The following is a 16,313-nucleotide window of genomic DNA, read 5'->3' on the forward strand; positions in this document are numbered from 1 at the left end:
TGTGTGTGTATGACACTGTGTATGTATGTGTACTTATGATTGTGTGTGTGTGTATATGACACTGTGTATGTATGTGTGTACTTATGATTGTGTGTGTATGACACTGTTATGCATTTGTGTATGTGTGTTTGTGTGTGTATGCCACTGTGTATATATGTGTGTACTTATGATTGTGTGTGTGTGTGCATGACGCTGTGTATGTATGTGTGTACTTATGATTGTGTGTGTGTGTGTGTATGACACTGTTATGCATTTGTGTATGTGTGTGTGTGTGTATGACACTGTGTATGTATGTATGTACTTATGATTGTGTGTGTGTATATGACACTGTGTATGTATGTACTTATGATTGTGTGATTTGTGTGAATGTGTGTGTGTTTGTATGTGTAAATGTGTGTGTGTATATGTGTGTGTATGTATGAATGTGTGTGTGTGTGTATGTATGTATGAATGTGTGTGTGTGAATGTGTGTGTATGTATGAATGTGTGTGTATATGTGTGAATGTGTGTGTATGTATGAATGTGTGTGTGTATGTGTGTGTATGTATGAATGTGTGTGTGTGAATGTGTGTATGTGTGTGTGTGTATATATGTGTGAATGTGTGTGTATGTATGAATGTGTGTGTGTGTGAATGTGTGTGTATGTGTGTGTGTGTGTGTGTGTATGAATGTTTGTGTGTGTGTGTATGTGTATACTTATGATTGTGTGATGTATGTGTGTGTATGTGTATGATGTATGTATGTGTATACTTATGATTGTGTGATGTTTGTGTGTGTATGTGTATACTTATGATTGTGTGATGTTTGTGTGTGTGTGTGCATGTGTATACTTATGATTGTGTGATGTTTGTGTGTGTGTGTGCATGTGTGTATGTATGAATATTTGTGTGTATGTGTGTGTATGTGTATACTTATGATTGTGTGATATTTGTGTGTGTGCTTGTGTGTATGTATGAATATTTGTGTGTATGTGTGTGTATGTGTATACTTATGATTGTGTGATGTTTGTGTGTGTCTATGTGTACGTATGTTTCTAAGGTCTAGAACTGTCCCTACTGTAGCAGAACTAGTATATTATACTTATTTACCCTGTATGAAGAAGACTTACAAATAAATTCAGTACATTAATCATATTCAGAGTTAAATTTTACCATATTTGCATCACTTAAATTACAGATTTATATTTATTTTACTGTAGCAAACTCTAGCAAAATATGCAAAGACAAAAAAACGACAACATACTGTTTTTATATAAAGAATTGATTATAAAGGGTATTTAATTATTTAAGTCTTGGCCTGTGTGTTTGTACGATAAAGAAGTAAAAACAGTTATGGTTCACTGCCCAGAAACAATTCCCAGCATAGCCCCTGAACCATGTATGAATCAGACTGAACTAAACCAGTAATGCAATCCTTTTATGCTCTAGCTGAACCCTTCAGGTGTTGAATAGTTAACAAAAAGCAGCTCCCTTTCTCCTTTTCAGTGGCTGAGTTTCACTGCCTAGCATCAGCCCCCCCCCCCCCCCATTCCAGCCCCCTCCCAGCCTCTTCCTTCTCTACCCTCCCCATCCCCTCATCAGCATCAGGAGATACAGAGAGTGATGTGGGTGGGGCCACTTCCTGCAGAGATGCTTCCCCATTGCCTTATGACTAAAGCAGGCTGGTGCTGACAGGGTTGCAAAGAAAAACATCGTATTCAGAGATAGTGGGTGTGAGAGGTCCTCAGAAGGTCTGTGCCAGCCTGGCACTGTATCTGCATCGTGACAAATTGTAGGTTGCAGTTATCTTCTAGCTCTGTAAACTAGATAGAAGATCACAAGCATGATGCATTAAGGAATATATTGGATTCCTTCCTCTTATATATAAATCCTTTGCAGAATAGGGATTTTTCGTTCTGCAGTGGTGCTGCTAACTGCATTAAACAAGGATCCTGGAGTATTCTTTTTACAACATGACTTAGATAAACTGCAGCAGATTGTTGGGAATTTATGTGAAGGGACAGTATTTTTTTTTTGTAAACAAGTGGCATCCAGTTTTCTATTTGAATAAACAAATCAAGATAAATATCTAGCACAAGCCTTTGTGGATCTCAGTTGACAAGTGTGAGGAAGGGTGGTGTGAGTTGTATTGGAGGCAGGGTTTGGTAGCAGGGTGTAGAGCATGGCATGGCCGTGTATCACTAGGGCTTGCTGCATTGCCCGTTTCTGGAATCAGCTGGACAAGGGTGACATTGCAGTGCCTTTGGTATTTACCAAGTACTCAGAGGTTACTGATGGGGGTCCGCAGTATGCCTATCTGCTGCAACCACAAGCACGTCCCAGCTCTGCCAACCTTGAGAGGCAACCATCTGCAATAGAAGAGCATGGAGGCCACACCAAAGACTTGCCCCAACAGTCTGGGGCTGTGAGTGATAAAGACCATTCTGGCTCTGTCATGCAGCAGGACTATAGGGCCTGGCACATAAAGCCAGAGGCCAGCTGCAAGCCTAAGAGTGAGTACCACCCATCAGAAACACCCTTCCAAAGGGAAACTCAGTATCAGAAGGACTACAAACCTTGGCCCATTCCAAAGCGTGGAGACCACCCATGGATAACTAAACCTGCTGCAGGCCTCGCTGCCCCTACAGCCTCCAGCGAGGCCAAGAGAAAGAGGGCACCTACACCCAAACCTGATACTACACCCAAACCTGATAAAAGACACGATGAGCCCCCCAAAGCAGACACCATAGAACAAGTCAAGGCACCCGTGTTATCTGAAGTGCTGCATACTGCTGGGGACAGCCAGGAAAAGAAAGGGAGACCTGCAGCTGGACTTTCCTCCACAGAGGGTTTGAGGGGCAGGGATGCTGCAGATATTTTCAACAGGCATATCAAAGAAGAAGGACTTGGGACCTCATATAGGTAAGTTATATGATAAATAGAATCTAAAAATGTAATGACAATAAAAAGTATCTGTTGTTATGCTGCTCATTTCTTAATCACATTGTACAGAATATAACTATTCAATATCTATTTTTCATGTCATAATGCTTAATTGATACTACTGTTATCTTAGAGGCAAAGTTCTTCTGCCTAACCATAGCTTTCATCCCCTAGTATGTTAGGCCTTTTACCCATTCCTAAAACGCTATCCCTAAAGTGCTCATAAGAATTTGCCTTATGCATCTACGAAATAATAATATTTGTACATTTAACCATTGTCAAATGTACAGTCATAACTTTCTATATTATGCACATCATTGTGTAACTTTTGTGTAGTATATCTATCCCCTGCCTACATTTTGTGACTGTAAATCTGGAACAGAACTGTTGTAAAGTATGTCAACTACATGTGTTCAATGTGAAGTTACTTATAGAAATCAGAATGATCTGTTGTAGAGATAGGTGACATATGACAGATGCATCCACACTAAAATACATTCTGATGTCAACAACCTTACAGAAAAAAATCTTTCCTTCATCAATGTTGTTTAGTTTATTTTGTAAAAGATAAGAACTTGGTATAACTGTGGAACATTAAACTGTTATTTATGTTTGATTGTACTGTAATACTCTAGCCAATGGATTACAAAAAATATGTAAAGGAATTATGTTATATATATTTATTTATGCAGTATATATTTATTTATATATATATATATATATATATATATATATATATATCCATCTTTCTAGTAGATATATTATTTTGTATAATACTACTGAATATTAGTATTAAAATGAACTTGTTTGCTAAGATGGTAATTAGCATATTTATAGTCACATGTTGGTGGCCTATGTACTGTAAATATGCAGAGAAGGTAAGAATGTCAGAGCTTATAGGTGACATGTTGTTCCCCCATAAATACAATAATTGTGTGTTAGTAATCAGCTGCATGTATCTATTTTATGTCTGTAAGACAATATAGTCTTGATTAAACTTCTAAAATGTGTAAATAAATAAAAAGAAATAGTACAACAGAAAAAGGAAAATGTACAAATGTTTAGGGAGCTGTCCGAAATTTTGCTAGTACTGAAGTAAATATAACTGGTGCTTCGTTGTTGTACAGAAGGTAGTAAATAAATCATGTATGTTTTATTTTTACAAATATATAATTATGTGTGTTTATTACCAACATTCTCCACCTCTGTTATTAATATTTTTCATAGGGATTGGCCTTAGTATAGAACATGAATAATTGACAATTAGTGCACACTATATATACATTAACAGATATTTGCGTAGCAGTGATTTTGATGTTAATGTGCATATTGACACAAAAGAAAGGCTTTTTTCCCAAGGGATTTCAAGCATGATTAATTATAATATTTATTTTGCCACTAAAATATGAATTAATGTGAACCATTTTAGGTCAGGAAAAGCCTACTATACTGTGTAAATATTTTAATCACAGTTTCTATAATATATATAATTCCCAGCTGTGGCTGGTGTATTGATCTATGTATAACTAAATGCACAAATAAATACTGCAGAATTAAGGCGTTGTGCATTTAATGTGTGAACCATATTTGACAACCGATTTAAACAGATTGTCTTCATTTTAACCATAGACCATAATGTCTAGGTGCAATTATTGCTATTAAAGGGTTGCAGACCAGGATGCCCAATCAGGGCTACTGTGTTAAATTAACTAAGGACTCTACCCCCTCCCAGATTTTTATGACAGTTTATATGCTGCATAGTGGCGATTTCTTGCCAGCATTAAATTCTCCTCCCCTTAGCCCCCTCCTCTTTTCCTCCTTGGCATCTGGGGATGTAGAGAGCAAGGTGGGTGGGGTCCTTTCCTTTTAGTGATGCTTCTCGTTTTCTCTTTTGGCTGCTACTGACCAGATTATAAATAGGAATTAGTCTATATTTCTGAAGAGACAAGGTATGAATTTACAAATATAAATATATAGAAAAATCTGCTATTGTGAAGAGCAATGTTTACATGATCTAGTGGATAACCACAAAAGAAGAGAACATCAGCTTTCGTTTGCCAGGCAGGTCTTGTCTAGCATTTTCCATTGCGAAAAAAAAAGAATTGCTGTGCTATAATTTGGGAACCGGAGTTCATAGCAGACGTTCTCTTGGTGTGAAGATTTTTCTTGAAAAGGATATATCTCATTAACTCAATATCAATATCAAATCTGTTGAATATGGCTTGGCCTTGCGTGACAAGGGCATGTTGCATTGCCCGCTTTGGGAATCACCAAGACAAGGGGGATATTGCAGTCCCACTTATGTTTTCTAAATATTCAGAGGTGACAGATGGGGCTCCAAATCCACATCTGCAACAGACACAACCTCGTCCAAGGTCTGCTACCATAGAAACGCATCCATCACTGTCAGATTCATATTATGGAGGCCAAAATAGATTGTCAAGAGACTACTCTAAGCAGTTGGAGACTGCAAAGGCCTCAGTAATGCAACAGGATTACAAACCTTGGAAGTCAAGTCCTGAACCAAGTTGCAAGCCTAAAATTGAGTACCAACCGACAGAGGCACCCTTGGAGCGAGAAACACAATATAAAAAGGACTTTAGGTCCTGGCCTATTCCTCGCCAGGGTGACCATCCTTGGATTCCAAAACCCATTCCTGGACCTACACCTCAAATTATTACTATTGAAGATAGAAAGAAAAGAGAAGTGCTGCAGCCGTCAATCCAACCTCCAGCTGAGAAGAAAATACTTAGCACAGACCAGGGGGAAAGCTCAGATACAAAATCAATGAAGGTGAAGGCCCCAGTTGCTTTCAATGTGACCTCCGAAATTTTACTTGCAGTTGTAGAGGAAAAGCAAAACAGAGAAAAGTTCTTGGCCAGGCTACCTTCCTCAGATGCATTGAAGACCAGGGATACAGTTGCTTCACTTCAAAGTCAGATCACTGATGAAGGTGGATCAGGAACTTCATACAGGTCAGAAGTAGGAACTGTATATCCCACAAATGTTTTCATTTTGCTTTTCTTGGAGTAAATGTAATTTCCATTTGAAGTTATTTTAATTATTTGGAATGAATATTGATATTAATATGGTATTTGTATTTTTTTTTTATACTAGGGTAAACTGAGGACAATTCAGTTTTCAACATTGTAAAGGAGCAAAGAGTATATCAGAGCATTATGTTTTTTTTTTTGTTTGTTAAATTCATCATTTTTGAAAGCTAGAGGGTGATTGGCTAGGAAAGATGCTACCTTTTAGTAAGGGTAGTAGATTCGTGGCACAGCTTTTTAGTAAATGTGGTTATTGAAAAATCAGTAATGGAATTTATATATTGTTAAGATAGACATATGACATTCCTGCGATTAAAAAGCAACATAAAACGTTATAGTATGAAGTAGATAAGATAAGAACAGTCAGAGTAATGAGGTTTTATCTTAATATATATATATATATATATTTATTTTTATTTTAAATAATGTTATATTTGTGTCTTTCTTGGGATATTTTACTTTCTCTTACTCATAGCAGGATACCCAGTTTCACCCAAATAACATTAAACAAGGTTGTTTTTCCCCCATCATAATTAATATTTATTATGCTGGGAGATTATATGGCAGATTTATTAGCATTACTACACTTCATTAGCTATACTGGTACTTTTTTTCCATGTTCATGTTTTTTTTTACCTGTTTATTTAACATATTTTGGTCCTTAATTTTTTACTTCCCACCATCATCAACCATTTGAACAATTTATTTCTTTGTCTTAATTAATTTCATTTTGAAAAAACATGGTTATCTGATGTGATCATAACCGGATTAAAGTCAGATTTGCCAGTCCACTCCTTTGTGTAATAATTCAAGATTGCTCAAGTCATTTTATAAGATGGCTGCTGTCTTTTTTAGCATTTGAGGCACATGAGAATGTTGCACTTATTTTTCATTTTTAAATTGCTTTTTTAACAGCAACAAATATCTAACTGGAAGCAGAGTTTGCTTGCCGTTCTGCAGTTAATACCATCTTCTTGTCCCGGTCTGCTTCCTCATGTTTTCCCATAATCCATTTAAATCCCACAATGCTCTGGCAGTTGGACTGGAGATCCATTGATAGAAATTATATATCATAAAACCATAAAGTCAGTTTGCTTGGCTACAAACCTAATAAATATCGGTTGATTGATCGATCTATCTATCTTAATAATTGTAATTTGCACCACAATACCGTTTGTTTGTTGGAGAGGGGTTCTTGTGTACCCTTCAGTAACAATTTTTATCTTTTTGTAAACAAACTGGATTCCCAAATAGTGACTCATCATGAGTTTTTGTGGGGCTGTGTTAGTACTACAATTCATTTTTATATTCACGTAAAATATATATAATATATGCAATGTGATAGTTTGTGTGTGTATGTGTAGTGCTAGTGTGTGTGTATAGTATAAGTGTGTGTGTGTGGAGTGCTTGTGTGTATGTTTAGTGCTAATATGTATGTGTGTGTAGGGCTAGTATGTGTATATAGTGCTAGTGTGTATGTACAGTGTGTGTGTATGTAGTGCTAGTGTATATATGTGTGTGTAGTGCTAGTGTGTATGTATAGTGTAAGTGTGTGTGTGGAGTGCTAATTTGTGTGTGGAGTGCTGTGGGTGTGTGTGTGTCTGTGCAGTGTAATGTGTGTGTGTGTATGTGTAGTGCTAGTGTGTATGTGTGTGTAGTGCTAGTGTGTGTATATAGTGTAACTGTGTGTGTGTGTGTGTAATGTTAGTGTATGTGTGCGGGGAGTGCTAGTGTGTATGTGTGTGTGTATAGTGTGAGTCTGTAGTGCTAGTGTGTGTATAGTGTAAGTGTGTGTATGTAGTGCTATCGTAAATGTCTGTGCAAGTGTGTGTGTTTGTAGTGCTAGTGTCTGTGTATATGTGTGAGTAGTGTAATGTTTGTGTATGTGTAGTGCTAGTGTGTATGTGTGTTTAGTGCTAGTGTGTGGTTATAGTGCAACTGTGTGGAGTGTTAGTGTATGTGTGTGTATAGTGTAACTGTATGTGTGTGGAGTGTTAGTGTGTGTGTGTGTAGTGCTAGTGTGTCCGTAGTGTATGTGTATAGTGTAACTGTGTGTGTGTGTGTGGAGTGCTTGTGTGTATGTGTGTGTAGTGTTAGTGTGTGTGTATAGTGTAACTGTATGTGTGTGGAGTGCTTGTGTGTATGTGGGTGTAGTGCTAGTGTGTTTATATAGTGTAACTGTGTGTGTGTGTGTGTGTAGTGCTTGTCTGTATGTGTGTGTAGTGCTAGTGTGTGTGTATAGTGCAACTGTATGTGTGTGGAGTGTTAGTGTGTGTGTGTAGAGTGCTAGTGTGTGTGTAGAGTGAAACTGTGTGTATGTGTGTGTGTGGAGTGCTTGTGCGTATGTGTGTGTAGTGCTAGTATGTGTGTATAGTGTAACTGAATGTGTGTGGAGTGTTGGTGTGTGTGTGCCCGTAGTGCTAGTGTGCGTTAATTGTGTAACTGTGTGTGTGTGTGTGGAGTTCTAGTGTGTGGGTCCGTAGTGCTAGTACGTGTGTATAGTGTAACTGTATGTGTGTGTGGAGAGCTTATGTGTATGTGGGTGTAGTGCTAGTGTGTGTGTATAGTGTAACTGTATGTGTGTGGAGTGATTGTGTGTATGTGTATGTAGTGCTAGTGTGTGTGTATAGTGTAACTGTGTGTGTGTGGAGTGTTAGTGTGTGTGTATAGTGTAACTGTGTGTGTGTGGAGTGCTAGTGTGTATGTATAGTGTAACTGTATGTGTGTGTAGTGCTTATGTGTATGTGTGTGTGTATAGTGTAACTGTGTGTGTGTGGAGCGTTAGTGTGTGTGTATAGTGTAACTGTGTGTGTGGAGTGCAAGTGTGTGTATAGTGTAACTATGTGTGTGTGGAGTGTTAGTGTGTGTGTATAGTGTAACTGTGTGTGTGGAGTGTTAATGTGTGTGTATAGGGTAACTGTGTGTGTGTGGAGTGCTAGTGTGTGTATAGTGTAACTGTGTGTGTGTGGAGTGTTAGTGTGTGTGTATAGTGTAACTGTGTGTGTGTGGAGTGCTAGTGTGTGTGTGTGTGTGTGTATAGTGTAACTGTGTTTGTGGAGTGTTAGTGTGTGTGTATAGTGTAACTGTGTGTGTGGAATGCAAGTGTGTGTATAGTGTAACTATGTGTGTGTGGAGTGTTAGTGCGTGTGTATAGTGTAACTGTGTGTGTGTGTGTGTGTGTGTGTGGAGTGTTAATGTGTGTGTATAGTGTAACTGTGTGTGTGTGGAGTGCTAGTGTGTATATAGTGTAACTGTGTGTGTGTGGAGTGTTAGTGTGTGTATTGTGTAACTGTGTGTGTGTGGAGTGCTAGTGTGTGTGTAGTGTAACTGTGTGTGTGTGTGAAGTGCTAGTGTGTGTGTATAGTGTGTGTATGTGGAGTGCTAGTGTGTGTGTATAGTGTAACTGTGTGTGTGTGTAATGCTAGTGTGTTTATATAGTGTAACTGTGTGTGTGTGGAGTGCTAGTGTGTGTGTATAGTGTAACTGTGTGTGTGTGTGGAGTGTTAGTGTGTGTGTATAGTGTAACTGTGTGTGTGGGGAGTGCTAGTGTGTGTGTAGTGTAACTGTGTGTGTGTGTGGAGTGCTAGTGTGTGTGTATAGTGTGTGTGTGTGTGTGTGTATGTGGAGTGCTAGTGTGTGTGTATAATGTAACTGTGTGTGTGTGTAGTGCTAGTGTGTGTGTATAGTGTAACTGTGTGTGTGTGGAGTGCTAGTGTGTGTATAGTATAACTGTGTGTGTAGTGCTAGTGTGTGTGTATAGTGTAACTGTGTGTGTGTGGAGTGCTAGTGTGTGTGTATAGTGTAACTGTGTGTGTGGAGTGCTAGTGTGTGTGTATAGTGTAACTGTGTGTGTGTGGAGTGCTAGTGTGTGTGTATAGTGTAACTGTGTGTGGAGTGCTAGTGTGTGTGTATGTAGTGCTAGTGTGTGTGTATAGTGTAACTGTATGTGTGGAGTGCTAGTGTGTGTGTATAGTATAACTGTGTGTGGAGTGCTAGTGTGTGTGTGTATAGTGTAACTGTGTGTGTGTGGAGTGCTAGTGTGTGTGCCCCCGTAGTGCTAGTATGTGTATGAACTGCATATGGCGCTAACTAGCTAAACAAACACTCTTTCATTCTCTGTTCCAGACATTGTTGTCATGGAGACTGGAAACCAACAAATGTTTATGTCCCCCCCTCCTGTAGCTTTTACATTACCATACTGTGCATTTATCCGCTGTGACATTTGATAATTCATTCTTATTTCCCTTAGCAATTATTTGTTGTAGGAAAGTATCACTTATTTTTTATTCATTTCTTCCTTCCTTTCAAAAGTTAACCCCTTAGCTGTCAGAAGTTATGGGAAGCAATGTCCTACTGCTCATTCCGACAACCAAGGATTAACATTAAAATGGCCATATATTTTCATCTGTATTATTAATTAATTAATAATATAATAATCATCAGCATAATACCTACTTGTTTTCTTTTTATTATGTGGCTTAATTAACATGTTCATAAAATAATATTAGTGTGAAAAACATAGATTTATAACCTTAAACAAAAATGCAAAATCCTTTATTTTCCTTTGTTTATTATTTTCTTAGATTAATCATTTGAAAAGCATTTCTAAGGAATTAGGATCGACACTATAATGTTTACTGATCATACACAGGTATCTTCAAAAATGGTTCCCAATCTGTTTGTAGTGAGGACATGAGCTGTGTGTCTGTATGGAGGGAGGGGCGCAAAGAACAAAGGAATAGAAAAAGAAATGCTGCACAGCTAGAGAGGTGATAGAAAAAAATGATGCAAAGGACAAATCGTTCCCTGTGGCTTTACAGAACGAAATTGTGAAAATCCCCACTGGAAATAAAAATATAGGAACCGTCAGATCCATGCTGGAGGCTGTCAAATGTGTCTTAAATGTCATGCTGTAGGTTATGTAAGCTGAATGAGATATTGAGCGTCCAGGAACTGAAAATTAAATAATGGAGAGGGAACATGTATGGAATTTGCATGAATGTAGACTATCCATTGCCCAAGGGAATAGCCATTTAAATTATGTTAATGGAATCAAAATAGTTAATCAAAAACTGGCACAGCAACTGTTTGACATCCTGCCAGTCTTTGTATGGTACACATTGGTAAATGGATTTTCCAGGAAGGACGTATTGCTATGTTATGAAGATTTGTAAATCCAATGTAATTTCGAGGATTACATATTGAAAGTCAATACAAAATGGCTGTCCTCTGGCAAAATCAGTTTTTCAATTTCCTATTTTAGGCTACAATAGGAAATTTGTAATGGAAATATACAAAAACAAACTCAGAACTCCATAAATACTATGTTATATACAAAAAATTAATATAATGCATTTGGGTACAGATTAGCTAATTTACGGCTAGATTACGAGTTTTGTGGTAAGAGTGGCTCGGTACTAACTTGCAAGTTATTTCCACCGCTCACCTCCCTATAGCGCTGCTATATATTGCAGTGTTGAGCAAAATTGAGCTCCATACCGCAATCCAATACCAGCGCTGCTTTGAGCTGGTTTTACATGCTCGTGCACGATTTCCCCATAGACATCAATGGGGAGAGCCGGCTAAAAAAAAGCCTAACACCTGCAATAAAGCAGCGTAAAGCTCTGTAACGCAGCCCCATTGATTCCTATGGGGAAACAAAATTTATGTTTACACCTAACACCCTAACATAAACCCTGAGTTTAAACACCCCTAATCTGCTGCCCCTGACATCGCCGACACCTACATTACACTTATTAACCCCTAATCTGCCACCCCCTACCTACACTTATTAACCCCTAATCTGCTGCCCCCGACATTGCCACCACCTACATTACTGTTATTAACCCCTAATCTGCCGCCCCAACATCACCACAACCTACATACATTTATTAACCCCTAATCTGCCACCCCTAACATCGCTCCCACCTACCTACATTTATTAACCCCTAATCTGCTGCCCCCAATTTCGCCGCCACCTACATTACAGTTATTAACTCCTAATCTTCCGCCCCCAACATCGCTGCCACCTACATACAATTATTAACCCCTAATATTCCACCCCCAACGTCGCCGCCACTATACTAAAGTTATTAACCCCTAACCCTAGTCTAACCCTAACGTAACCCTAACCCTAATACCCACTAACTTTAATGTAATTAAAATAAATCTAAATAAAACCTACTATTAGTAGGTAAAACCCACCACCCACACAACCTAACCCCCCAAATAAAAACCTACCTAAAAAACCTAAGCTCCCCATTGCCCTGAAAAGGGCATTTGGATGGGCATTGCCCTTAAAAGGGCATTTAGCTCTTTTTCAGCCTAAACCCTAAGCTAAAAATAAAACCCATCCAATAAACCCTTAAAAAAACCTAACACTAACCCCCGAAGATCCACTTACAGTTTTTGAAGACCCGACATCCATCTTCAACGAAGCAGCAAAAGTCCTCAGCGAAGCCAGCAGAAGTCTTCATCCTAGCGGGACGAAGTCTTCAACCAAGCCGGCAGAAGTCTTCATCGAGACGGCATCTTCTATCTTCATCCATCCGGTGCGGAGCGTTCTCCATCTTCAAGACATCCAGCGCGGAGCATCCTCTTCTTCCAATGGCTCTTCTTGAATGAAGGTTCCAATCAGCCAATAGAAGATAGAAGATAGAAGATGCCGTCTGGATGAAGACTTTTGCCGGCTTGGATGAAGACTTCGGCCCGCTCGGATGAAGACTTCTGCCGGCTTCGCTGAGGACTTCTGCCGCTTCTTTGATGATGGATGGTTTAATGGGTGGGTTTTATTTTTAGCTTAGGGTTTGGGCTGAAAAAGTGCTAAATACCTTTTTAAGGGCAATGCCCATCCAAATGCCCTTTTGGATTAGGTTTTTTAGGTAGGTTTTTTATTTGGGGGGTTTGGTTGTGTGGGTGGGTGGTGGGTTTTACTGTTGAGGGGTGTTTGTATTTTTTTTTACAGGTAAAAGAGCTGATTTCTTTCAGGCAATGCCCCGCAAAAGGCACTTTTAAGGGCTATTGGCAGTTTAGTTTAGGCTAGGGTTTTTTATTTTGGGGGGGCTTTTTTATTTTGATAGGGCTATTAGATTAGGTGTAATTAGTTAAAATATTTGATCATTTCTTTTTTATTTTGTGTAATTTAGTGTTTGTTTTTTTTGTAATTTAGTTAATTGTATTTAATAAATGTAATTTATTTAATTGTAGTGTAAGCTTAGGTTTTTTAGGTAGGTTTTTATTTGGGGGTTTTGGTTGTGTGGGTGGTGGGTTTTACTGTTGGGGGGTGTTTGTATTTTTTTTTAACAGGTAAAAGAGATGATTTCTTTGGGGCAATGCCCCACAAAAGGCCCTTTTAAGGGCTATTGGCAGTTTAATTTAGGCTAGGGTTTTTTTATTTTGGGGGGGCTTTTTTATTTTGATAGGGCTATTAGATTAGGTGTAATTAGTTAAAATATTTGATCATTTCTTTTTTATTTTGTGTAATTTAGTATTTTATTTTTTTTAATTTAGTTAATTGTATTTAATAAATGTAATTTAGTTAATTGTAGTGTAAGGTTAGGTTTTAGTGTAACTCAAGTTAGGTTTTATTTTACTGGTAAATTTGTATTTATTTTAACTAGGTAGCTAGTAAATAGTTAATAACTATTTACTAACTATTCTACCTAGTTAAAATAAATACAAACTTAGATGTGAAATAAAAATAAAACCTAAGATAGATACAATGTAACTATTAGTTATATTGTAGCTATCTTAGGGTTTATTTTATAGGTAAGTATTTAGTTTTAAATAGGAATTATTTAGGTATTAATAGTAGGTTTTATTTAGATTTCTTTTAATTATGTTAAAGTTAGGGTGGTTAGGGTTAAGTTTAGGGGTTAATAACTTTAGTATAGTGGCGACGAATTTGGGGGCAGCAGATTAGGGGTTAATAACAGTAATGTAGGTTGCGGTGATGTTAGGGACAGCAGATTAGGGGTTAATAATATTTAACTAGTGTTTGCAATGCGGGAGTACGGTGGTTTAGGGGTTAATATGTATATTATAGTGGTGGCGAAGTCTGGAGGGCAGATTAGGGGTTAATAATTTTATTTTAGTGTTTGCGATGCGGGAGGGCCTCATGTAGGGGTTAATAGGTAGTTTATGGGTGTTAGTGTACTTTTTAGCACTTTAGTTATGAGTTTTATGTTACGGCGTTGTAGCATAAAACCCATAACTACTGACTTTCAGTTTATGGTATGGATCTTGACGGTATAGGCTGTACCGCTCAGTTTTTGGCCTCCCAGGCAAACTCGTAATACAAAGGAAATCCCATTGAAAAAGGACTTTTGGAAAGCTGCGGTTGTTACGTTGCATTATGGCCAAAAAAGCGTGCGGTGCAGTTAAACCTGCAAGACTTGTAATACCAGCGGTAGTGAAAAAGAGCCATAACGCTGCTTTTACACTCATACCGCAAAACTCGTAATCTAGCAGATTAATAGTTCTTTCACAATAGCACTGTTGTTGGTATTTTCTATTTCTATGAAAAGCTTTCTCAGTTTAATAGGTTAATTTATCAAAACTGCAGAAAGCCTTGAATAATATATTTTGGCATGGAACACCTAAAGACTGTCTGAGGGGGGATGCCAAAAGCCTTGGTTACAGCATCACCTGTTGTCATGGTAATTTTAGGTTGCTATTTTATGAATAGCACTTTCTGGGTAAAAAAACCACTACCATCTACCTGTAGGGTGAGACTGAGCTGTAAATCTTAGCTGGCATCCAGAAGGAATATAACATGTTAATGGTGAGGGAAAAATAAATGTAGGTGAAATAATGTCCCCCTTTTTGATCTTCAGTACTAAAATTCCAGACTCAAGGGATCCAGAAGTGGCGCTTACTAAAGTATCCACAATGCTACATATTAATGGCACAAGGTGGGCCTGTTTTTTTAGTTATTAATATCACTCATCACTTCTCTCCTTGTGCTGGGTAGAGCAATGGGTATATAATAAAATGGAATACATTGAAATCAGGGCAGATTGAGGTCTGGGGTGCTACAATAAAAAAATTGATGTACTTAGCATCCTCAACTTGCTCTAGAACTTCCACATACCTTCCATCCATCCCACATCCTGCAGGACTGTTAAAGGTTAAGAGGTTTAGGGGCGTATTTATCAATGTGCGAGCTGACATGATACCAAGTAGCGTATCACGTCCACCTCACATCGATAAATGCCGACAGCATACGCTGGTGCAATGCCGCCCCCTGCAGATTCGGTAGCAGGGGGTGTCAATCAACCCGATCGTATTCGATCGGGTTGATTTCTGTCCGCTGCCTCAGAGCAGGCGGGCAAGTTATGGAGCAGCGGTCTTAAGACCGCTGCTTCGTAACCTCTGTTTCCGGGGAGCCTGAAGGCTTGGCGGAAACAAGGGGCACCAAGCTTCATACAGAGATTGATAAATATGCCCCATTGCCTGCTTCCCACCCGTAGTCCCTTGGTGCCCTAGTTTTAAGGGACTGTTGAGCCCTGCTCAGTTACCCTTATGATCAGGGATACACCGTGACTGGCCCTTGCAGTGTCCGCTGCCCATTTTGCTGTGGGGAGGGAGGAGTAAGACAAATGAATACTGGTCCTGACTCCTCCTTAACACACGCGGCGCCACCTTTTGCAGGGTTGTGGCCACTCCCACATGATGCCGCTTAGTACCAGAAAATGACTCTGAGTGAGACAGAGAGAGAGGGAAGATTCAAGAAGCAAGCTGCCACTGTGTCCCTGGAGCTTTATATGCAAAGGTAAAGCACTTTAACCAGAACCTGAGGTTTATTATAAGTAGTATTTAAACAGAAAGAAAAGATATAGTAAGGTTGTGAATCATAACCTTAGTATATCTTTTCTTTCTGATTAAATAATAGGAAAGGGAAAATATTTAGTGAGAATAAAATTAGTGGCTTGTCAAGAGACTGCTAGCAATATAGGGTGATAAGTTATGGAATAAATAAAGCCTGAGTGAAATACTGGATGTGTATCTTCTGCATCTGTATAATAACACCCAGCTCTATACAAAGACACAGAAGTGACACTGGCACATGTATAGCCAGACAAGGGCTGGTTATAGGATCAGTGTTATCTGCATCAGTATAATAAAACCCAGCACTATATAAAGACACAGAAGTGACACTGGCACATGTATAGCCAGACAAGGGCTGGTTATAGGATCAGTGGTATCTGCATCAGTATAATAAAATTCAGCACTATAAAATAATATTTTTAATTGTAAATGTACCTTGGTGTCCTTCACTAAAGGTCTTTACTTTAGAAAATGTCCGCCACAGCCTTGGCTCGTGCCTATCCCTGCTTATGAT

At 38.6% G+C, this 16,313-nt stretch overlaps 1 protein-coding gene across 2 annotated transcripts in view; it reads left to right on the forward strand.

The window, feature by feature from the left end:
- Positions 1-1,726: 1,726 nt before the first annotated feature.
- Positions 1,727-16,313, forward strand: part of MAP6 (microtubule associated protein 6) — a 67,741-nt gene continuing 53,154 nt past the window's right edge. The window contains exon 1 of one of the 2 annotated variants that reach the window (XM_053705085.1): positions 1,727-2,900. In XM_053705085.1, coding sequence (XP_053561060.1) covers positions 2,161-2,900 — 740 coding nt within the window. In that variant the 5' untranslated portion in view covers positions 1,727-2,160. Of the gene's footprint in view, positions 2,901-5,031; positions 5,897-16,313 lie in introns of those variants that run through there. The other variant, XM_053705084.1, reaches the window with a different exon arrangement.

This window comes from Bombina bombina, chromosome 3, assembly GCF_027579735.1.
Source record: "Bombina bombina isolate aBomBom1 chromosome 3, aBomBom1.pri, whole genome shotgun sequence".
Taxonomy (NCBI): Eukaryota; Metazoa; Chordata; class Amphibia; order Anura; family Bombinatoridae; genus Bombina; species Bombina bombina.